Source organism: Dendropsophus ebraccatus, chromosome 9, assembly GCF_027789765.1.
Source record: "Dendropsophus ebraccatus isolate aDenEbr1 chromosome 9, aDenEbr1.pat, whole genome shotgun sequence".
Classification (NCBI taxonomy): Eukaryota; Metazoa; Chordata; class Amphibia; order Anura; family Hylidae; genus Dendropsophus; species Dendropsophus ebraccatus.
Window position 1 is genome coordinate 8690881 of NC_091462.1, and position 24952 is coordinate 8715832.

The following is a 24952-nucleotide window of genomic DNA, read 5'->3' on the forward strand; positions in this document are numbered from 1 at the left end:
TAGGGGTATAATAGTCCAGGAGCCCCCCAGGATGTGACAGTCACATGGGTGGCAGGAGGAGGGGGGTATTCCTGGATGATATAGGGGTATAATAGTCCAGGAGCCCCCCAGGATGTGACAGTCACATGGGTGGCAGGAGGAGGGGGGTAATCCTGGATGATATAGGGGTATAATAGTCCAGGAGCCCCCCAGGATGTGACAGTCACATGGGTGGCAGGAGGAGGGGGGTATTCCTGGATGATATAGGGGTATAATAGTCCAGGAGCCCCCCAGGATGTGACAGTCACATGGGTGGCAGGAGGAGGGGGTATTCCTGGATGATATAGGGGTATAATAGCCCAGGAGCCCCCCAGGATGTGACAGTCACATGGGTGTCAGGAGGAGGGGGGTATTCCTGGATGATATAGGGGTATAATAGTCCAGGAGCCCCCCAGGATGTGACAGTCACATGGGTGTCAGGAGGAGGGGGGTATTCCTGGATGATATAGGGGTATAATAGTCCAGGAGCCCCCCAGGATGTGACAGTCACATGGGTGGCAGGAGGAGGGGGGTATTCCTGGATGATATAGGGGTATAATAGTCCAGGAGCCCCCCAGGATGTGACAGTCACATGGGTGTCAGGAGGAGGGGGGTATTCCTGGATGATATAGGGGTATAATAGCCCAGGAGCCCCCCAGGATGTGACAGTCACATGGGTGTCAGGAGGAGGGGGGCGCAGGATGTGAACAATAGGAGGAGGAGGAGGAGGGGAGGCAGAGGCTGGGGCTGAGCTCGGTCCGGGCGGCACTAGATCTGCACAGTACACGGGAGATGGAGCCGGGGAGCGCCCCTCACTGACCGCACACACCGTGGAGCCCCCCGGAGGATCCAGCTCCCCGGCCCCGGCGGCTGCTGCAGCCATGAACGCGGCGGAGGGCACGGAGGATGGCGGCGGCGGCGGCGGCACAGATACGGAGGTGGACGCGTTTTTCCGGACAGGTAGGAGCCGAGGCCCGGGCGGGGGACCGGGGGACCGGGGGGCAGGGAGGGGGGCTGCCCGGGGGATAGGGGGCGCTGCACGGGCTGCCCTGGATGAATGAACAACCCCCCCCCCCCCCATACATTACAGCCACCATCATATCATGTATCATCCCCCCATCATGTATCACCCCCCCATCATGTATCATCCCCCATCATATCATGTATCATCCCCCCATCATGTATCATCCCCCCCATCATGTATCATCCCCCCCATCATGTATCATCCCCCCCATCATATCATGTATCATCCCCCCATCAGATCATGTATCATCCCCCCATCATATCATGTATCATCCCCCCATCATGTATCATCCCCCCCATCATGTATCATCCCCCCCATCATATCATGTATCATCCCCCCATCATGTATCATCCCCCCCATCATATCATGTATCATCCCCCCATCATGTATCATCCCCCATCATGTATCATCACCCCCATCATATCATGTATCATCCCCCATCATGTATCATCCCCCATCATGTATCATCACCCCCATCATATCATGTATCATCCCCCCATCATATCATGTATCATCCCCCCCATCATATCATGTATCACCCCCCCCCATCATATCATGTATCACCCCCCCCCATCATATCATGTATCATCCCCCCCATCATATCATGTATCATCCCCCCCATCATGTATCATCCCCCCATCATGTATCATCCCCCCATCATGTATCATCCCCCCCATCATGTATCATCCCCCCCATTATGTATCATCCCCCCCATCATATCATGTATCATCCCCCCATCATATCATGTATAATCCCCCCCATCATATCATGTATCACCCCCCATCATGTATCATCCCCCCATCATGTATCATCCCCCCATCATATCATGTATCATCCCCCCATCATGTATCATCCCCCCCATCATATCATGTATCATCCGCCCATCACATCATGTATCATCCCCCCATCATATCATGTATCATCACCCCCATCATATCATGTATCATCCCCCATCATGTATCATCACCCCCATCATATCATGTATCACCCCCATCATATCATGTATCATCCCCCCATCATATCATGTATCATCCCCCCCATCATATCATGTATCATCCCCCCCATCATATCATGTATCATCCCCCCCATCATATCATGTATCATCCCCCCATCATATCATGTATCATCCCCCATCATGTATCACCCCCATCATGTATCATCCCCCCCATCATATCATGTATCATCCCCCCATCATGTATCATCCCCCCCATACATTACAGCCCCCATCATATCATGTATCATCTTCCCCATCATGTATCATCCCTCCATCATGTATCACCCCCCCCATCATATCATGTATCATCACCCCCATCATGTATCATCCCCCGCATACATTACAGCCCCCATCATATCATGTATTATCCCCCCCATCATGTATCATCCCCCCCATCATGTATCACCCCACCATCATATCATGTGTCATCCCCCCATTATATCACGTATCATCCCCCCATCATGTATCATTCCCCCCATCATATCATGTATCATCCCCCCATCATGTATCATCCCCCCATCACATCATGTATTATCACCCCCATCATATCATGTATTATCCCCCCCATCATATCATGTATCATCCCCCCCATCATATCATGTATCATCCCCCCATCATGTATCACCCCCCATCATATCATGTATTATCCCCCCCATCATATCATGTATTATCCCCCCATCATATCATGTATCATCCCCCCATCATATCATGTATCATCCCCCATCATATCATGTATCATCCCCCCCATCATGTATCATCCCCCCATCATATCATGTATCATCCCCCCATCATATCATGTATCATCCCCCCATCATATCATGTATCATCCCCCCCATCATGTATCATCCCCCCATCATATCATGTATCATCCCCCCATCATGTATCATCCCCCCATCACATCATGTATCATCACCCCCATCATATCATGTATTATCCCCCCCATCATATCATGTATTATCCCCCCCATCATATCATGTATCATCCCCCCATCATATCATGTATCATCCCCCCCATCATGTATCCTCCCCCCATCATATCATGTATCATCCCCCCCATCATATCATGTATCATCCCCCCCATCATATCATGTATCATCCCCCCCATCATATCATGTATCATCCCCCCCATCATGTATCACCCCCATCATATCATGTATTATCCCCCCCATCATATCATGTATTATCCCCCCCATCATATCATGTATTATCCCCCATCATATCATGTATCATCCCCCCATCACATCATGTATCATCCCCCCATCATGTATCACCCCCCCATCTTATCATGTATCATCCCCCCCATCATATCATGTATTATCCCCCCCATCATATCATGTATCATCCTCCCCATCATATCATATGTCATCACCCCCATCATATAATACAGCAGCCACCCTGTATAGTTATCACTAGCCCCCAGTGTGCCCCCTGGTGATGGTGGCCCCCGGCCTGTGATATGGCTTATCCACAGTATCCCCCTAATATCTCTCATCCCCATAGCTACAATGTATCCAGACTGTGCTGTGTGTACAGTGTATCCATCTGTATCCAGGGCCCCAACCTCCATACTGTATACAGGGATCCCCCTCCCCTCATAGTAATGTACCCCAATATACAGAGACCCCCCTCCCCTCATAGTAATGTACCCCAATATACAGGATCCCCCTCCCCTCATAGTAATGTACCCCAATATACAGGGATCCCCCTCCCCTCATACTTATGTACCCCAATATACAGGGACCCCCCTCCCCTCATAGTAATGTACCCCAATATACAGGATCCCCCTCCCCTCATAGTAATGTACCCCAATATACAGGGATCCCCCTCCCCTCATAGTAATGTACCCCAATATACTGGGATCCCCCTCCCCTCATAGTAATGTACCCCAATATACAGGATCCCCCTCCCCTCATAGTAATGTACCCCAATATACAGGGATCCCCCTCCCCTCATAGTAATGTACCCCAATATACAGGGACCCCCCTCCCCTCATAGTAATATACCCCAATATACTGGGATCCCCCTCCCCTCATAGTAATGTACCCCAATATACTGGGATCCCCCTCCCCTCATAGTAATGTACCCCAATATACTGGGATCCCCCTCCCCTCATACTTATGTACCCCAATATACAGGATCCCCCTCCCTTTATAGTAATGTACCCCAATATACAGGATCCCCCTCCCCTCATAGTAATGTACCCCAATATACAGGGATCCCCCTCCCCTCATAGTAATGTACCCCAATATACAGTGATCCCCTCCCCTCATAGTAATGTACCCCAATATACAGGGATCCCCCTCCCCTCATAGTAATGTACCCCAATATATAGGGATCCCCTCCCCTCATACTAATGTACCCCAATATACAGTAATCCCCTCCCCCATACTAATGTACCCCAATATATAGGGATCCCCTTCCCCATACTAATGTACCCCAATATACAGGGATCCCCTCCCCTCATACTAATGTACCCTTAGTATACAGTAGTCCCCTCCCCCATACTAATGTACCCCAATATACAGGGATCCCCTCCCCTCATACTAATGTACCCCAATATACAGGGATCCCCTCCCCTCATACTAATGTACCCCAGTATACAGTAATCCCCTCCCCCATACTAATGTACCCCAATATACAGGGATCCCCTCCCCTCATACTAATGTACCCCAATATACAGTGATCCCCTCCCCTCATACTAATGTACCCCAATATACAGTGATCCCCTCCCCTCATACTAATGTACCCCAATATACAGTGATCCCCTCCCCTCATACTAATGTACCCCAATATACAGTGATCCCCTCCCCTCATACTAATGTACCCCAATATACAGTAATCCCCTCCCCCATACTAATGTACCCCAATATACAGTGATCCCCTCCCCTCATACTAATGTACCCCAATATACAGGGATCCCCCTCCCCTCATACTAATGTACCCCAATATACAGTGATCCCCTCCCCTCATACTAATGTACCCCAATATACAGGGATCCCCCTCATACTAATGTATCCCAATATACAGTAATCCCCTTCCCCATACTAATGTACCCCAATATACAGGGATCCCCTCCCCTCATACTAATGTACCCCAATATACAGGGATCCCCTCCCCTCATACTAATTTACCCCAATATACAGTAATCCCCTCCCCCATTCTAATGTACCCCAATATACAGGGATCCCCTCCACCATACTAATGTATCCCAATATACAGTAATCCCCTCCCCCATACTAATGTACCCCAATATACAGGGATCCCCCTCATACTAATGTACCCCAATATACAGTGATCCCCTCCCCTCATACTAATGTACCCCAATATACAGGGATCCCCTCCCCTCATACTAATGTACCCCAGTATACAGTAATCCCCTCCCCCATACTAATGTACCCCAATATACAGGGATCCCCCTCCCCTCATACTAATGTACCCCAATATACAGTAATCCCCTCCCCCATACTAATGTACCCCAATATACAGTGATCCCCTCCCCTCATACTAATGTACCCCAGTATACAGTAATCCCCTCCCCCATGTTTCTCGCCCGGTTTGGGGGTCACATTGCTGCGCTCCCCGTGTTCGGGCCCTGCTGTACTGATGATGTCACAGCGTTGACATGGCGGATGCCCAGCTCCCTGCCTGTGTACTGGTGCAGGTGGGGCCCATGGGGGTCCAGTGTTGGTGACGCCATTAGTGGTGTTATGGGGGCCTGGGTGACCCCCTTGTTATTATATATGGGGTTTGTTTAACCCTTTGACCTTGGAGGATCCTCTACAATGGCGGCAGGGTAGCGGGGATGGTCCATGGACTACGACTCTCATCATGCTTGGAGCATCACAGGCTGGAGACCACTGCGGCTTGGGTTGGGGGGGGATTTCGAGGGACGTTTCATCACTTATCATCGGTTATTATTGTATAATTCACAAATTCGAAAGCTGAGCTTCGATTGGTTGCTAGGGGCACAGTTGCCATGGGGACGGTTGCTTATATCTGTAGAGTGGTGATGTCACTGGTCACATGGTGCAGTCACTATCAGTACAGACTGCAGGCTTGGGACCATGATGCTTTGCTGCCTGGTTGCACATTGAGATGCAGTGAACTTTCTGCTTTATATCAGCTCTGTAGGCTCCTCCCCCTCACTAAGGCTCCTCCCCCTCATCTATATACAGCAGTGTCCTGGTAATCTTATCATTCTCTGTCCTTATATAATTATCTCTCCTGTTATACTCCAGTCACATCCAGAGCAGCATTCACACTTCTGCTGGATTCTACTTGGTCCGCTGCCCCTGCTGGTTCAGGGTCTAAACAACAGCTGCCCTGCCATGCTGCATTATGGGACTTGCAGTGTTTGCAGCCATTACTGCTCACTAGGCTAATGGAGAAAAATAAACACGTCTCCCAGAATGCAATGCAACAGATTGTCAGGAGTGACGGGTCGGAGACATTGAAGCTCTGGATGTGACTGGAGGAGAAGGCATGGTGATGTAACTCAAGGTCAGTGCACAATGCTGCAGGTTGTCATGGAAACAGACGGTGGTTTATCTACCCTCCGCAGCCCGTCATGTGACCAGCCGGCGTCGTCTGTGAATCTGGTATTACGGCTCCCAAAATATATTAGGATTATGGTGACGGGAAACCAGTAACATTGGACCTGCCGCAGTGCATGTCACCAGGATGTAGCGGCTGAATTGTGATCGCAGCTCTAGATGTAACCAGAGAATATACCGTGATGTAGTGGCAGAATTGTGATTGCAGCTCTGGATGTGACCAGAGAGTATGCCCTGATGTAGCGGCAGAATTGAGATTGCAGCTCTGGATGTAACAAGAGAATACACCGTAATGCAGCGGCACAATTGTGATTGCAGCTCTGGATGTGACCAGGGAGTATGCAGTGATGTAGCGGCAGAATTGTGATCGCTCCTCTGGGTGCGACCAGACAATATACTGTGATGTAGCGGCAGAATTGTGATTGCAGCTCTTAATGTAACCACAGAATATACCATGATGCAGCAGCAGAATTGTGAACGCAGCTCTGGATGTAACAAGAGAATACACCATAATGCAATGGCAGAATTGTGATTGCAGTTCTGTAACCAGAGAATATACCATGATGCAGCAGCAGAATTGTGAACGCAGCTCTTGATGTAACTAGAGAATATACCGTGATGCAGCAGCAGAATTGTGAACACAGTTCTTGATGTAACCGGAGGATATACGGTGATGCAGCAGCAGAATTGTGATCGCAGCTCTGGATGTGAACAGAGAATATACAGTGATGTAGCGGCAGAATTATGATCGCAGCTCTGGATGTGACCAGAGAATATACTGGGATGTAGCAGCAGAATTGTGATTGCAGCTCTGGATGTGACTAGAGAATATACAGCGACATAGTGGCAGTATTGAGATCGCAGCTCTGAATGTGACCAGAAAATATATGGTGCTGTAGCAGCAGAATTGTGGTTGCAGCTCTGGATGTGACCAGAGAATAAGAAAAAATCCAGAAATGGGTCAGCACGCCTAATGCAATTTTGGCACTATGTGATTTGTATCTACAGAGCCATGATTAAGGACAAGCATGCCCGGGACATGTTGGCCTTTTAAATGATTTTCTAATAAAGCAATCATTGATTTAAGAGAGCTTGAGACTTCTCCTTTTTCTGCTATATGACCAGAGAATATACAGTGATGTAGCAGCAGAATTGTGATTGTAGCTCTGGATGTGAATAGAGAATATACTGTGACATAATGGCAGTATTGAGATTGCAGCTCTGAAATTGGCCAGAGAATATACAGTGATGTAGCGGCAGAATTGTGATCGCAGCTCTTGATGTAACCAGAGAATATACAGTGATGTAGCGGCAGAATTATGATAGCAGCTCTTGATGTAACCAGAGAATATACAGTGATGTAGCGGCAGAATTATGATAGCAGCTCTTGATGTAACCAGAGAATATACAGTGATGTAGCGGCAGAATTGTGATCGCAGCTCTTGATGTAACCGGAGAATATACGGTGATGTAGCGGCAGAATTGTGATCGCAGCTCTTGATGTAACTAGAGAATATACAGTGATGTAGTAGCAGAATTGTGACCGCAGCTCTTGATGTAACCAGAGAATATACAGTGATGTAGCGTCAGAATTGTGAATGCAGCTCTTGATGTAACTAGAGAATATGCAGTGATGTAGTGGCAGAATTGTGATTGCACCTCTGGATGTGACCAGAGAATATACTGTGATGTAGCTGCAGAATTGTGATTGCACCTCTGGATGTTAATAGAGAATATACTGTGACATAGTGGCAGTATTGAGATTGCAGCTCTGAATGTGGCCAGAGAATATATACGGTGATGTAGCGTCAGAATTGTGAATGCAACTCTTGATGTAACCAGAGAATATATACGGTGATGTAGCGGCAAAATTGTGATTGCACCTCTGGATGTGACCAGAGAATATGCTGTGATGTAGCTGCAGAATTGTGATTGCAGCTCTGGATGTGAATAGAGAATATACTGTGACATAGTGGCAGTATTGAGATTGCAGCTCTGAATGTGACCAGAGAATATACTGTGATGTAGCGGCAGAATTGTGATTGCAGCTCTGGATGTGACCAGAGAATATACTGTGATGTAGCGGCAGAATTGTGATTGCAGCTCTGGATGTGACTGGTTATAGCAGCTGTAATGTGAGCATAAGTCATGATATAGAAGCAGAATTATGAATGCCGCTCTGGATATATGGTTTGTGCTGTATATACCACATTGAGGTTGGCTTTGGGTGATGCTACCTGTAATAAATGTTTGGTTGTTTACCATCTCGCAGTGCTGCCGCCATTGCCGCAGTTGTTGCTGACGCTTGTCTATAAAGCTTGGCCATTGTATAATGAGGATTTCTGTGACCGTCGCCCGTAGCAACCAGTCAGAGCTCAGCTTTCATTTCATCAACTGCTGTGGAAAAATGAAAGCCGCGCTGTGATTGGTTGCCATGGGCGACAGTGCCGGGCCTCCAGCTGTGATACATAAGGCCCGCTTCAGGATCTCTGCTTGTTGTCAGTGACCGTGCTCATTCTGTTACCTCCAGAGGTCAAATTGGACGGAAACAGACATTTCACTCCACTTGTGTGAAAAATTGTAATTTTTTTTGTGGCTGAAAATATGAACCAAAAAACTGAATGTGCACATAGCCTCCACTGATACACTGTACCGAACCCTCAGCTCAGTGACCCTCTCAGCATCTGGATCCATTCAGTGAATGTTAGCAGAGCTCGTGCTGATGATGAAGAGGGTTGGCGCACAATAGCTGAGCGCTCATTACATCTGCCGGGTGTTTGGGCCCTCGGCCCGGTGACTATAGATTGGTTTGGCGGTGACCGCGTCCTCTCCGCCCGGCCGGTGATGAAGTGGAGGGTGAAGGGCAGCGAGCGATCGATAGACGCGCTTATTGTGATCTCCGCAGATATAAAGCGTCGCCCATTGAAATGAATTACGTGCACAATGAGATCAATGGTCGCCCCTGAGCCAGCGTGTAACTGGATCATGTATGTAACACATATGACGGGGTACCAGCCAATCACGGCCCGCTCTGCTCCTGCTTACACCGACTGTTATGTCATGCGTGACGTTCTCCCTGGTTGTCATGGTTACGCTGTATGCGTTTGCTCCGTATTCTTCGTACACTGCCGGCCACATTCCCATGCTGACGACGTAACATGAAGTATGGAAACGCGGTGGGAGGGACATGTTGAACGAATGCGAGGGGCCGCGTCCGTCTCCATAGACGATCACCGGAGTGCGTACCTGTATTCATTACGTCTCTGTACGTTTTAATGTAACGTTTTGCGCCTTCCTGTCTTTGTTGGAAACATAAACCACAATTTTTATTTATTTTTTATTAGAATCAGTGGGAAATGCATGAAAACGTGAAGCCGAATATTTCCAAATGTTTATACGTTTTCTATTCTCTGGTCTATACGTATATAAAGACATTGCTATAGGAGTATGTATATATGTTTCCATATATACGGTAAATGGGGGTTGTTTGTCTGAAAAAATCTCCAGTCTTTCAGTATGTATGTATGAGCTGCTGTATGTCCTGCAGGAAGTGCTGTATTCCCTCCAGTCTGACACAGTGCTCTCTGCTGCCACCTCTGTCCATGTCAGGAACTGTCCAGAGCAGGAGAGGTTTTCTATGGGGATTTACTGCTGCTCTGGACAGTTCCTGACATGGACAGAGGTGGCAGCAGAGAGCACTGTGGCAGACTGAAGAGAATACACCACTTCCTGCAGGACATACAGCAGCTCATACGTACTGGGAGACTGGAGATTTTTTAATAGACGTAAATCACAGATCTCTTTCTGGCACCAGCTGATTTGAAAGAAAAAAAAAATATTCGTGAACAACCCCTTTAAGGGAGTTATTTGGAATTAGGAAAGCATAGTTGTTTTCTTCTAGAAATGGCGCCACTCTTGACATCAGTTTGCGTGCAGTGTTGCAGCTCATTGAAGTGAATAGAGGTGAGTTGTAATACCACACGCAACCTGAGGACAGGGGTGGCGCTAGTACCTATGTTACATACACAGAATATACATTGTAACAATTTAGAGCCTATAGGTGAGATCTGTTAACCTCAGAGCTGTCATTCACTAGCTGGCGACCTTCATTGTCTTAGGGCCCTTTTACACGGAAAGATTATCTGACAGATTATCTGCCAAAGATTTGAAGCCAAAACCAGGAATGGATTTGAAAAGAGGAGAAATCTCAGGCTTTCCTTTATTACCTGATCTCTATTTATAGTCCATTCCTGGCTTTGACTTCAAATTTTTGGCAGATAATCTGTCAGATAATCTTTCAGTGTAAAAGGGCCCTTAGTTTATTTGACTTCTTTCATCTTTGTCCTGGATGATGTTGGGGGGGTTCATGTGTCCCATCCTCCTCAGGCCGCACTCTCTTCTTTTTTACCTTGTTTGACCTTGGGGGGGACAGTTTTCTCCGGTATGAGAGTACCCATAGAGATCTGTGTTCCTTGGTGACCATGCAACTGTGCCAAACCCTCAGCTGTGATAAGTAAGTCTGATTGTTTCCTTGTAATTTCCTTATTGACTGACAGCAAGAAGAGAAGAACATGTTATACACATAGTCACTGCACACCCTAACCTGTGGCTCTCCAGCTGTTGCAAAACTACAACTCCCAGCATGCCCTGACAGCCGGGAACAGCTGGAGGGCCACAGGTTGGAGAACAATGATTTTATAGCAAATTTTCTAAGCCATTTCATCAAGTTGTCATGACCTGCTGGGAGTTGTGGTGCTGTTACACTGCAGTAGGTGTATGTAGATCTGTGGCTGCGGTGTCCCTATCCGGGGTCTTTGTTTCGGACCCCCGGTAATTACAGGCTTCTCAGCAGATGACAGATGCTGGGGCCGGCCCTGGTCTGAGCTGCCGGATCAGGTTACCTTGTGACAAATGTTGAGGACCCTGCAGATGACTGGGAGACCCCACATCCACCGGCGGACTCATGGGGGACGCGTCTGTGACAAAAATAGCAGCGACAATCTGACAGCATCACAGGCCGCGACTAAGGATCATACACCGCGCTGGGCTCAGGCCAAATGGTGGCTACAGAAGACGGTAACAGCTGCCGCCTGACTCTGTGATTTACTAGATGAGTTATGTATATGGTGCTGTACACACTGTGTATCTGTCCCTTCATCCCTGACCCCAGGAGTTCTCACACAATGTATCATCACTCCCATCATCCCTGACCCCAGAAGCACACTCTAATCTATCACACACAATGTATCATCACTCCCATCATCCCTGACCCCAGGAGCTCACACTCTAATCTCCTATCACACACAATGTATCATCACTTCCATCATCCCTGACCCCAGGAGCTCACACTCTAATCTCCTATCACACACAATGTATCATCACTTCCATCATCCCTGACCCCAGGAGCTCACACTCTAATCTCCTATCACACACAGTGTATCATCACTCTCATCATCCCTCCCGACATCCCTGACCCCAGGAGCTCACACTCTAATCTCCTGTCACACACAATGTATTATCATCACTCCCATCATCCCTGACCCCAGGAGCTCACACTCTAATCTCCTATCACACACAATGATCATCACTCCCATCATCCCTGACCCCAGGAGCTTACACTCCAATCTCCTATCACACACAGTGTATCATCACTCCCATCATCCCTCCCGACATCCCTGACCCCAGGAGCTCACACTCTAATCTCCTATCACACACAATGTATCATCACTCCCATCATCCCTCCCGACATCCCTGACCCCAGGAGCTCACACTCTAATCTCCTATCACACACAATGTATCATCACTCCCATCATCCCTGACCCCAGGAGCTCACACTCTAATCTCCTATCACACACAATGTATCATCACTTCCATCATCCCTGACCCCAGGAGCTCACACTCTAATTTCCTATCACACACAGTGTATCATCACTCACATCATCCCTGACCCCAGGAGCTCACACTCTAATCTCCTATCACACACAATGTATCATCACTCCCATCATCCCTGACCCCAGGAGCTCACACTCTAATCTCCTATCACACACAATGTATCATCACTCCCATCATCCCTGACCCCAGGAGCTCACACTCTAATCTCCTATCACACACAGTGTATCATCACTTCCATCATCCCTGACCCCAGGAGCTCACACTCTAATCTCCTATCACACACAATGTATCATCACTCCCATCATCCCTGACCCCAGGAGCTCACACTCTAATCTCCTATCATACACAGGGTATCATCACTCCCATCATCCTCTATCTACAGCGCGGTTCCCACCTGTATGTTATATGTCACAGACAGCCGCACACGCCGCCATGGCCGCTGATGTTCGCTGCTTGTTGGGTGATAGTAAGTGATTGTGCAGATGATCAGTTTCTTCGCTGCAGTCATTCTCGGAGGAGTCTTTACACCGCACGGTGCGGCCGCGCTCTTGGTGTACGGTTTTGATTACATTTTACAAGTGGCGCAGTAAACTGAAGGGAATCCCCCTCCCCCATCGCACTGTATGCGGATGTTACTGGAAGGACATGGTGGTATCAGAGGCAGCAGAGACCCCTGAGCGTAAAGGGTTAATGCTATCACTAATGGCTGGAGAGGGACGGACTGCAGGCAATTACTGAGTGGATCTGTGTCTGGCACTAAGAGGCCTGAAGGCAGCAGAGGAGGAGGTGGTGAGGATGGAGGGGTGCAGGCATGTGGAGCTGGGCCTCAGGGGGTTCTGCTGCCCCTGTGCTGGGGTCCTTAATACAGATAGAGTATTTTGACATGTTTTTTTTTTTTTTTTTTTGCTCTGATGCAGAGCAGCTCTGCAGATAATAGGGATTAAACATCTCCTCCTGCTTTGGCCTACAGCTCCTATGTGTCTCCATGGTAACAGACTACAAATAAACCTGCTGTAGTCTGGGCCTGCTATTGTTATACTGCTCTATAGAAGAATATGTAGAGGAGCATTGTCTGCACTGATCCACTGTAACAAATCCTCTGACTACGCAAGGACCGATTGTAGTTTGTCTCCATGGAAACGCACAGATCTGCATAGGAGCTGTGGACACAAAATGGTGAACATTTATTCATTTTGGATTCATTAGTTTCATACGTTCAGTCTCTTGTATCCATGTAGTCACGGCGATAACCGCGCACATTGCATTGGACGCGTCAGTGTCGCTTTGTTTCCGGTATCCATTCCTGGTATGTGTCACTCATTAGCCGTGACCTCGGGGGGCGGAGGGGGGGGGGGGGCAGCAGGGGACCCCAAGGCTTCCTCCACAGCTGTCACTGCCTGCTCAGGTTACAGCCTGCCAGAGACGGCGGTGGGTGCGGGATGTGCGCCATTGATAATGGACGTGGATTTGTTTGCTCAGCTGCTCCTCATCCGTTCACCTGCCAGCCCGTCCAGCTTTCCCAGACCCCTGAACGTACCTTCCTGTATTACTGCTCAGGGATCGGGGGGGGGGGGGGTGACATGTCAGCCATATTGGTTGACAGAAGTTTCCCTTAAAACAACCCGGCCCCCCGAAAATATCAGCCAAATCAGAAATTTTTGTAAATTAATTAAATTGGATCTGCAGCTGGTGGAGCAGAGCGGTCTTGTATCTCGCTGTTTTGCGGTTGGGGGGGGGGGTCACTTTGCTTTAGCTCATCATAAATCCCTGTAAACCGCAGAACACGATAAAAGCTGCGTAATTGGCGCTCGCCTTTTAGTGACCGGTTCCGGCCGCAAATCACCACATCCAGAGCAGGCGGCCATTTAATGCGAGCGCTCAGCCGTGTAACGCGCCTGCAGCTCCTCTCTGCTTCTCAATTATTAACAGGCCACCATCTCCCCCGACTGCAGAGGCATGATCCCCCCCCAGTAGAGGGGCCGGCGGCTGCGTAGCCCCCCCCCCCCCCCAGCCGGGGACAATGTAATCCTGGAGTGTCAGCTGCCACAATGGGGACGGAGCGCCGCACGGCTTTTGTGTGTGGACTCGGAGATGGCAGATGGCTAAGTGGATGTGATAAACCCACCGGATAACACGTCCTGTGGGGATCACAATAAGTGGGGCTAATGGGGGGGGACTACAAGTCTCAGAACTTGGCCCCTATAGACGGTTCTATATCTCATTAGACATAGTCCCTGTGTGCTCCCACAATGCTCTGCAGCACTGGTATCTAAATGGGACCTATAGATCTGTTCATCCAGAGCTCCCTGATTCATGAATAGAAAGGATGATGGGGAGATAATACTCTGCAGCAGTATTCCCTATCCGGTGACTCTCGCCTGTAGCAAAACTACAACTCCAATCTCCAGAGAGAAATATCAGCCTCCCGGTGCATTCTGGGGGTTGTAGTTCTACTACTGGTCAGGGAACGCTGCTGTATAGTTTGGGGCTTTTTAGACCTTGACAGTTCATTATGAGAGTTGTATGTTGTTCATCCTGAGCCTCCTGTTTCCTGAGGTTTGATAGAGAGGCGGGCAGTAAGACAGGTTTATCGCCACCCCTGTCCTCCTCAGGTAAGTGACGTATCGGGTGATGAGTGGAGGTTTAGTTTTGGGGTGACACTTGGGGTCCGTGTTATTTTCATGTACATTTCCCCCCCCCCCCCCCCCCATGGCTTCTCTTGTGACAATTAAAGCGACCAATCGAAGCGTAATAGATGATTATTGATCCTCTTCTCTGTGGCCTGGTGCCGCTGCCAGCCGAGAAGCAGTTAGCGGAGCAGAGAGCGGACACATCATGTGACCTGCCGGTGACACCGAGACACTGGGGGGATTCGGGGCGCTGGCCAAGAAACTCACAGAGGATCACACAGCGAGGGGCTGCCGCACCCCACTACCCAGGACATTATCTGTATGCCTCTCATGTCCTACTCCAAAGTCCTCCTCCAGACTCCTCTGCCCTCCTCTAGACTCCTTTGCCACTTCCAGACTCCTATGCCCTCCACCAGACTCGTCTGCCACTTCCAGACTCCTCTGCCCTCCTCCAGACTCCTTTGCCACTTCCAGACTCCTATGCCCTCCACCAGACTCCTCTGCCCTCCTCCAGACTCCTCTGCCCTCCTCTAGACTCCTTTGCCACTTCCAGACTCCTATGCCCTCCACCAGACTCGTCTGCCACTTCCAGACTCCTCTGCCCTCCTCCAGACTCCTCTGCCCTCCTCCAGACTCCTTTGGCACTTCCAGACTCCTATGCCCTCCACCAGACTCGTCTGCCACTTTCAGACTCCTCTGCCCTCCTCCAGACTCCTATGCCCTCCACCAGACTCCTCTGCCCTCCTCCAGACTCCTTTGCCACTTCCAGACGACTCTGCCCTCCTCCAGACTCTTCTGCCACTTCCAGACGACTCTGCCCTCCTCCAGACTCCTTTGCCACTTCCAGACTCCTCTGTCCTTCTCCAGACTCCTCTGTCCTCCTCCAGACTGCTCTTTCCTCTTCCAGAATCCTCTGTCCCTTCCAAGACTCCTCTGTCTTTTTCTAGACTCCTCTGTCCCTTCCAGACTCCTCTGTCCTTTTCTAGACTCTGTCCTTTTTTTAGACTCCTCTGTCCCTTCCAGACTCTTTTCTTTTTCTAGATTCCTCTGTCTTTCCCCAGACTCCTCTAACTCCTCATTACCCCCCAGAACAAAGGGTCGGCCATGTTGGAATCCCACGCCCTAGGACTGCACTTCCATCTCTGCTCTGACATCTTGCTGTTTGTAGGGTTAATTTCCCGGATGTCGCCGGTGTCCGTTCCATCCTCATTTGCGGCGTCTCACTTTATGACGGCTGTTTCCATCACTGATTTCCTGTAAATATAATATATTGATCTAACATGACAGCAGAGACAAGCGGTCAATAACACGCGGCGGTGCCAGCGCCGGGATCTCGCATCTCATTATACCGGACTGTGGGAACCAAGAAGAATGCCGCCACTGCCGCTCCTGTACCACACGATGGAGGGAGAGAGCTGAGGGTGTGCCGGAGTCTCCCACATCATAGGGAGGAATAATGGGAATGTGTGGCATGGACATTACAGGTGGGGGGTCTTTACTGTAAGGGCAGTGAGCCGAGAGCACCTACTAGTGTCATCTACAAGGAATCTTTACTGTAAGAGCAGTAAGATTAGCGCGCCCAAAAGTGTCATCTTCAAGGAATCTTTCCTGTAAGAGCGAGGAGCTTAGAGCGCCTACTAGCATCATCTACCGCCATTCCTTACTGTAAGGGCAGTGAGCCGAGAGCCCCTACTGGTGTCATCTACAAGGAATCTTTACTGTAAAAGCAGTGAACCTAGAGCACCTACTAGCATCATCTACAACCATTCTTTACTGTAAAAGCATCGAGCCTAGTGTGCTTACTACCATCATCTACAGGAATTCTTTACTGTAAGAGCATCGAGCCTAGAGCTTTTACTATCATCATTTACAGGGATTCTTTACTGTTAGAGCAGTGAGCCTAGTGCATCTCCCACTATCATCATAAATGATGATTCTGTACTGTATAAGTTATAACCAGGGCTGTGGAGTCGGTACGCCGCAGCTCCGACTCCGACTCAGACTCCTGAATTTTATCAGGACCGACTCCGACTCCCGACTCCGACTCCTGCTCCTTTATAAATGGCCGGCCATATACCAGGGGAGTTATTTATCACACTGGCTCAGCAGTTTCTCCCTAATGTCCTACTCGATCCTGGGGCGACTTCTGAAACATATAAAGCAGCTTCTCCTGTGTGTGCAGTGGATGCAGCCAGTCTCCAGCCTCCATGTCCTGAACAACTCACAACTAGGCTAGACGGAGCAGGGGGTCTTTTCCTGCTGACAATCTTCTATGTTTCTAACTAAATATTCACCATACACAAACACTGCTAACAATGCCAGATACCTGTAATATAGAGGTCAGCCATAGTGATATACAGGGGGTCACACATAGTGATATAGAGGGGGGTCACACATAGTGATATAGAGAGGGGTCACACATAGTGATATAGAGGGGTCACACATAGTGATATAGAGAGGGGTCACACATAGTGATATAGAGGGGTCACACATAGTGATATAGAGAGGGGTCACACATAGTGATATAGAGAGGCCACACATAGTGATATAGAGAGGGGTCACACACAGTGATATAGAGGGGGTCACACATAGTGATATAGAGGGGTCACACATAGTGATATAGAGGGGTCACACATAGTGATATAGAGGGGTCACACATAGTGATATAGAGGGGTCACACATAGTGATATAGAGGGGTCACACATAGTGATATAGAGGAGTCACACATAGTGATATAGAGGGGTCACACATAGTGATATAGAGAGGGGTCACACAGTGATATAGAGGGGTCACACATAGTGATATAGAGAGGGGTCACACATAGTGATATAGAGGGGTCACACATAATGATATAGAGAGGGGTCACACAGTGCTAGTGAGGGGTCACACACAATGATATAGAGAGGTCACACATAGTGATATAGAGGGGTCACACATAGTGATATAGAGAGGGGTCACACAAAGTGATATAGAGAGGTCACACAGTGATATAGAGGGGGTCACACATAGTGATATAGAGAGGGGTCACACATAGTGATATAGAGGGGGGTCACACATAGTGATATAGAGGGGTCACACATAATGATATAGAGAGGGGTCACACATAGTGATATAGAGGGGTCACACATAATGATATAGAGGGGTCACACATAGTGATATAGAGAGGTTACACATAGTAATATAGAAGGGGGTAACACATAATGATATAGAGGTCACACATAATAATATAGAAGGTCACTGTGGGGGCACGCAATAGCACACACACACAGCCTGCTGCAGCCATAGCACACCCACACCCACACAGCCTGCTGCAGCTATAGCACACACAGCTTGCTGCAGCCATAGCACACACACACTCCACCGACCCTTCTCCCTGCACATAGCACATGAGAGACCCCATTGCCTGAGGAAGGTCCATAGCGGACCGAAACGTCGTACTATATGTCATTGGTCTCATCTCTTGCATTCCTTATGTACGGTCGGAGTAAATACCTTGTATCTATTTGTTAAATGAAACCTTCTCCTATTCTTGCAATATCGAGTGCAGTGGTTTTCTCCTATACATAGCACACACACAAACACACACAGCCTGCTGCGGCCATAACACACACACAGCCTGCTGTAGCCATAGCATACACACACCCACACAGCCTGCTGCAGCTATAGCACACACACACACAGCTTGCTGCAGCCATAGCACACACACACACACACACTTAGCCTGCTGCAGCCATAGCACACACACACACACACACACACACACACAGCCTGCTGTAGCCATAGCACACACACACACAGCCTGCTGCGGCCATAGCACACACCACACACACACACACAGCCTGCTGCGGCCATAGCACACACACACACACACAAGCTGCTGCAGCCATAACACGCACACACACACAGCCTGCTGCAGCTATAGCACACACACACACAGCCTGCTGCAGCCATAGCACACACACACACAGCCTGCTGCAGCCATAGCACACACACACAGCCTGCTGCGGCCATAGCACACATACACACAGCCTGCTGCAGCCATAGTGTGCACACACACACACACACACACATCTTGCTGCAGCCATAGCACACATACACAGGCTGCTGTAGTCATAGCACACACACAGCCTACTGCAGCCATAGCATACACAGGGCTCCAGACTAAAAAATTTACCTAGGAGCCATTGGCTCCTAACCTGAAAAATTTAGGCGCCAAATAGAATATTTGGTCGCCAACATTTTAAACCATGTAAAATTAATGTTATGTTACATGGGACTTACTGTGTGCAGAGGCCACGGCAGCATCATCCTCCTTTAGATTCTTTCTTTTCTTAGTTTGAAAATGTTCAACATGGAAACTTGCAACTTGACAACCATATACAGTCTGACTCAGTACTTCAGCTTCACTTGGCTAGCCTTTTAATGAGGCTTACTCTTCTGAACTTGAACTTAAAGGGAACCTGTCGACCCCCGTGCCGGGGTGACAGGCTCCCAACCCCCCTATACTCACCTCATCGCGCCGGGTCCCGCTTCTGAAGATGGTCGGGTCACGGAGATCTTAGCCGCTGCAGCCCGGCGCGCACACTGAGAGATGAGTCCAATGCTCATAGAGAATGACGGGAGAGTCTAGCCAGGGAGAGTCTCAGTGTGCGCGTCGGGCTGCAGCGGCTGAGATCTCCGTGATCCGACCATCTTCAGAAGCGGGACCCGACGCGATGAGGTGAGTATAGGGGGTTCTAACTGGGGGTTGGGAGCCTGTCACCCTGTCACCGGGGGTGACAGGTTCCCTTTAAAAGCTTGCAACAGTCTATACATACTGAGCTAGACTTATGACTGCAGCCATAGTGACCCCCCACAAGATGTGTATATAGATAGATATATCTCTCACCTAGTGACTAATGCAAGTGACCCCCTACAATACAGACACCTGAGGGGCCCTGATAATAATAATTGTGCATATATCTATCTCCCAGTGTCTGCAGCCAGTTTGCCCTACACTTATAGATGGCCCCCTCCCCTTATAGATGACCCCCTCTACCCCCATTATAGATGCCCCCTCCTCCCCCCCATTATAGATGCCCCCTCCTCCCCCCCAATATAGATGCCCCCTCCTCCCCCCCATTATAGATGCCCCCTCTCCCCCCCATTATAGATGACCCCCTCCCCCCCCCATTATAGATGCCCCCTCTCCCCCCCCCATTATAGATGCCCCCTCCTCCCCCCCCATTATAGATGCCCCCTCCTCCCCCCCATTATAGATGCCCCCTCCTCCCCCCCCATTATAGATGCCCCCTCCTCCCCCCCATTATAGATGCCCCCTCCTCCCCCCCAATATAGATGCCCCCTCCTCCCCCCCATTATAGATGCCCCCTCTTCTCCCCCCCTTATAGATACCCCCCTCCCCTTATAGATGACCCCCTCTACCCCCATTATAGATGCCCCCTCTTCTCCCCCCCTTATAGATACCCCCTCCCCTTATAGATGGCCCCCTCTCCCCCCTTAAAAATGGCCCCTCTTCTCCCCCCATTATAGATGCCCCCCCTTCTCTTCCCCCCATTATAGATGCCCCCCCCCCCCTTTCCTCTATGCTAAGCAGTATTTAAAAAAAACAAGCACACAAACTCACCTGACAACCCGCTCCCCCGACTATCCTCTTCTTCTTCAGGCGCTGTCCCCGGCTGATGCGCGGCTGCCGGGGGTGTCCCGTCCTATCCCCGGCAGCGCGGCGCGTCAGTGAGCTCCCTGTACGCCGGGGCTGTGACTTTTGACACAGGAAGCGTCTCTGACGTGCGCTTCCTGTGCCGGAAGTCAGGGCCCCAGGCAGCTCACTGATGCGCCGCGCTGCCGGGGATAGGACGGGACACCCCCGGCAGCCGCGCATCAGCCGGGGGCCCGGACTTAAAGAGACAGCGCGCCGCCGCCGGGGCCAGACGCAAATGGCGCCCAGATTAATAAATCTGGGCGCCATTTGCAAAATGTCAGTCGCATTGGCGACCATTTTGGTCGCCATCTGGAGCCCTGATACACACACACAGCTGCAGCCATAGAACACTGAAGAAAAACACACAATCTTCTCCCAGAGAGAAAACACCACACTGAGGACAGAGGTTACTGCTACACTACTTATGTCTTCTCCTCCTCCTCCTCTATATTACACAGGATATCTTCATATTACACTGCTGCTCATATACAGTCATCCAGCATCCAGGAAGAGAACAGCACAGATCTCCCCCCACACAATGGACTCTTCCAGCTCAGAAACAAACTGCCAAATAGTGACCGACAACTTTTCCCCGACCACCCTTATGTAATAGGGCCAGTGTCCTCTTACTGATATATTCCCGACCACCCTTCTGTAATAGGGCAAGTGTCCTAATACTGATATATTCCCGACCACCCTTCTGTAATAGGGCAAGTGTCCTAATACTGATATATTCCCGACCACCCTTCTGTAATAGGGCAAGTGTCCTAATACTGATATATTCCCGACCACCCTTCTGTAATAGGGCAAGTGTCCTAATACTGATATATTCCCCGACCACCCTTATCTAATAGGCCCAGTGTCCTATTACTGATATATTCCCTGACCACCCTTATCTAATAGGGCCAGTGTCCTATTACTGATATATTCCCGACCACCCTTATGTAATAGGGCCAGTGTTCTATTACTGATATATTCCCGACCACCCTTATGTAATAGGGCCAGTGTCCTATTACTGATATATTCTCCGACCACCCTTATGTAATAGGGCCAGTGTCCTATTACTGATATATTCCCCGACCACCCTTATCTAATAGGGCCAGTGTCCTATTACTGATATATTCCCCGACCACCCTAATGTAATAGGGCCAGTGTCCTATTACTGATATATTCCCCGACCACCCTAATGTAATAGGGCCAGTGTCCTATTACTGATATATTCCCCGACCACCCTAATGTAATAGGGCCAGTGTCCTATTACTGATATATTCCCGACCACCCTTATGTAATAGGGCCAGTGTCCTATTACTGATATATTCCCCGACCACCCTAATGTAATAGGGCCAGTGTCCTATTACTGATATATTCCCCGACCACCCTTATCTAATAGGGCCAGTGTCTTATTACTGATATATTCCCGACCACCCTTATGTAATAGGGCCAGTGTCCTATTACTGATATATTCCCCGACCACCCTAATGTAATAGGGCCAGTGTCCTATTACTGATATATTCCCCGACCACCCTTATGTATTAGGGCCAGTGTCCTATTACTGATATATTCCCTGACCACCCTTATCTAATAGGGCCAGTGTCCTATTACTGATATATTCCCCGACCACCCTTATGTATTAGGGCCAGTGTCCTATTACTGATATATTCCCCGACCACCCTTATCTAATAGGGCCAGTGTCCTATTACTGATATATTCCCCGACCACCCTTATGTATTAGGGCCAGTGTCCTATTACTGATATATTCCCTGACCACCCTTATGTAATAGGGCCAGTGTCCTATTACTGATATATTCCCCGACCACCCTTATATAATAGGGCCAGTGTCCTATTACTGATATATTCCCCGACCACCCTTATGTAATAGGGCCAGTGTCCTATTACTGATATATTCCCCGACCACCCTAATGTAATAGGGCCAGTGTCCTATTACTGATATATTCCCCGACCACCCTAATGTAATAGGGCCAGTGTCCTATTACTGATATATTCCCCGACCACCCTTATCTAATAGGGCCAGTGTCCTATTACTGATATATTCCCCGACCACCCTTATGTAATAGGGCCAGTGTCCTATTACTGATATATTCCCCGACCACCCTTATCTAATAGGGCCAGTGTCCTATTACTGATATATTCCCCGACCACCCTTATGTAATAGGGCCAGTGTCCTATTACTGATATATTCCCCGACCACCCTTATGTAATAGGGCCAGTGTCCTATTACTGATATATTCCCCGACCACCCTTATGTAATAGGGCCAGTGTCCTATTACTGATATATTCCCCGACCACCCTTATCTAATAGGGCCAGTGTCCTATTACTGATATATTCCCCGACCACCCTTATGTAATAGGGCCAGTGTCCTATTACTGATATATTCCCCGACCACCCTTATCTAATAGGGCCAGTGTCCTATTACTGATATATTCCCCGACCACCCTTATATAATAGGGCCAGTGTCCTATTACTGATATATTCCTGACCACCCTTATCTAATAGGGCCAGTGTCCTATTACTGATATATTCCCCGACCACCCTTATGTAATAGGGCCAGTGTCCTATTACTGATATATTCCCGACCACCCTTATGTAATAGGGCCAGTGTCCTATTACTGATATATTCCCGACCACCCTTATGTAATAGGGCCAGTGTCCTATTACTGATATATTCCCCGACCACCCTTATGTAATAGGGCCAGTGTCCTATTACTGATATATTCCCGACCACCCTTATGTAATAGGGCCAGTGTCCTATTACTGATATATTCCCCGACCACCCTTATGTAATAGGGCCAGTGTCCTATTACTGATATATTCCCGACCACCCTTATGTAATAGGGCCAGTGTCCTATTACTGATATATTCCCCGACCACCCTTATGTAATAGGGCCAGTGTCCTATTACTGATATATTCCCGACCACCCTTATGTAATAGGGCCAGTGTCCTATTACTGATATATTCCCGACCACCCTTATGTAATAGGGCCAGTGTCCTATTAGAATGTTGCTCATAATATATATTCATGAGCAAAACTTGTAAAATTCATATCAAAACTCAATTCTACATTTAAAAAAAAAAATGTTAAAGCTGGAGTCGTAACATTATTTTCCGACTCTGACTCCAGCCAAAGCTAGCTCCGACTCCCGACTCCACGACTCTGACTCCACAGCCCTGGTTATAACACTATTTAGCTTCCACCATCATCATAGGTGGTGATTCTTTACTGTAAAGCAATGAGACTATTAAACCAAGCAACATCATAGATAGGAATTGTTTACTGTAAGAGCGTAGAGACTATGGATTTCCCATCTTCATCTTAGACAGGGGTTCTCTACTGTAAGAGCATAGAGACTATAGATCTCCCAACTTTATTATAGACAGGGGTTCTTTACTGTAAGAGCATAGAGACTATAGATCTCCCAACTTAATCATAGACAGGGGTTCTTTACTATAAGAGCATAGAGACTATAGATCTCCCAACTTCATCATAGACAGGGGTTCTTTACTGTAAGAGCATAGAGACTATAGATCTCCCAACTTCATTATAGACAGGGGTTCTTTACTGTAAGAGCATGGACACTATGGATCTCCACCTTCATCATAGGGATTTTTTTTACTGTATGGATATTGATTATTTCCTGTAAAAGCGGAGACTATTGAGCCCTGGGCCGCACATGTAGTAATGGTCTAGATGCTGTCCTGGAGTGTAAGGGTCCTATTACACTGAGCGATTTTTAATGATCAACGACTAACGATAAACGATCGCAAACGAGATTGTTTATCGTTAACCTTAAATCGTTCACCATATTACACAGAACGATAATCGTTACTATGATCGTTTATTCCTTCTGATCCCGGCAAAACAATGAGCAATGTGCAATTACACTGAACAATTGGTGACAAAATGTGGAACTTGAGCGAACGAACGTGGAATTACAGCGAACGATTAGCAATAATTTTAAGTTCAGATCTATATCAACGATCAATGACATATGAACGATTTTTTGATCGTTGCCTGCAATTACACTGAACCATTATTGTTTAAATTCGAACAATATAACGATTTTTCGTACAATAATCGTCCCGTGTAATAGGGGCCTAATAATACAAGGTCCTTGCCTTCC

General features: G+C 48.5%; 1 protein-coding gene across 6 annotated transcripts in view; it reads left to right on the forward strand.

The window, feature by feature from the left end:
* Positions 1–774: 774 nt before the first annotated feature.
* The window catches only part of KALRN (kalirin RhoGEF kinase), a 237598-nt gene continuing 213420 nt past the window's right edge, over positions 775–24952 (forward strand). For all 6 annotated transcript variants that reach the window (XM_069982465.1, XM_069982466.1, XM_069982467.1 and 3 more), the window contains exon 1: positions 775–978. In XM_069982465.1, coding sequence (XP_069838566.1) covers positions 900–978 — 79 coding nt within the window. In that variant the 5' untranslated portion in view covers positions 775–899. The remainder of the gene's footprint in view (positions 979–24952) is intronic.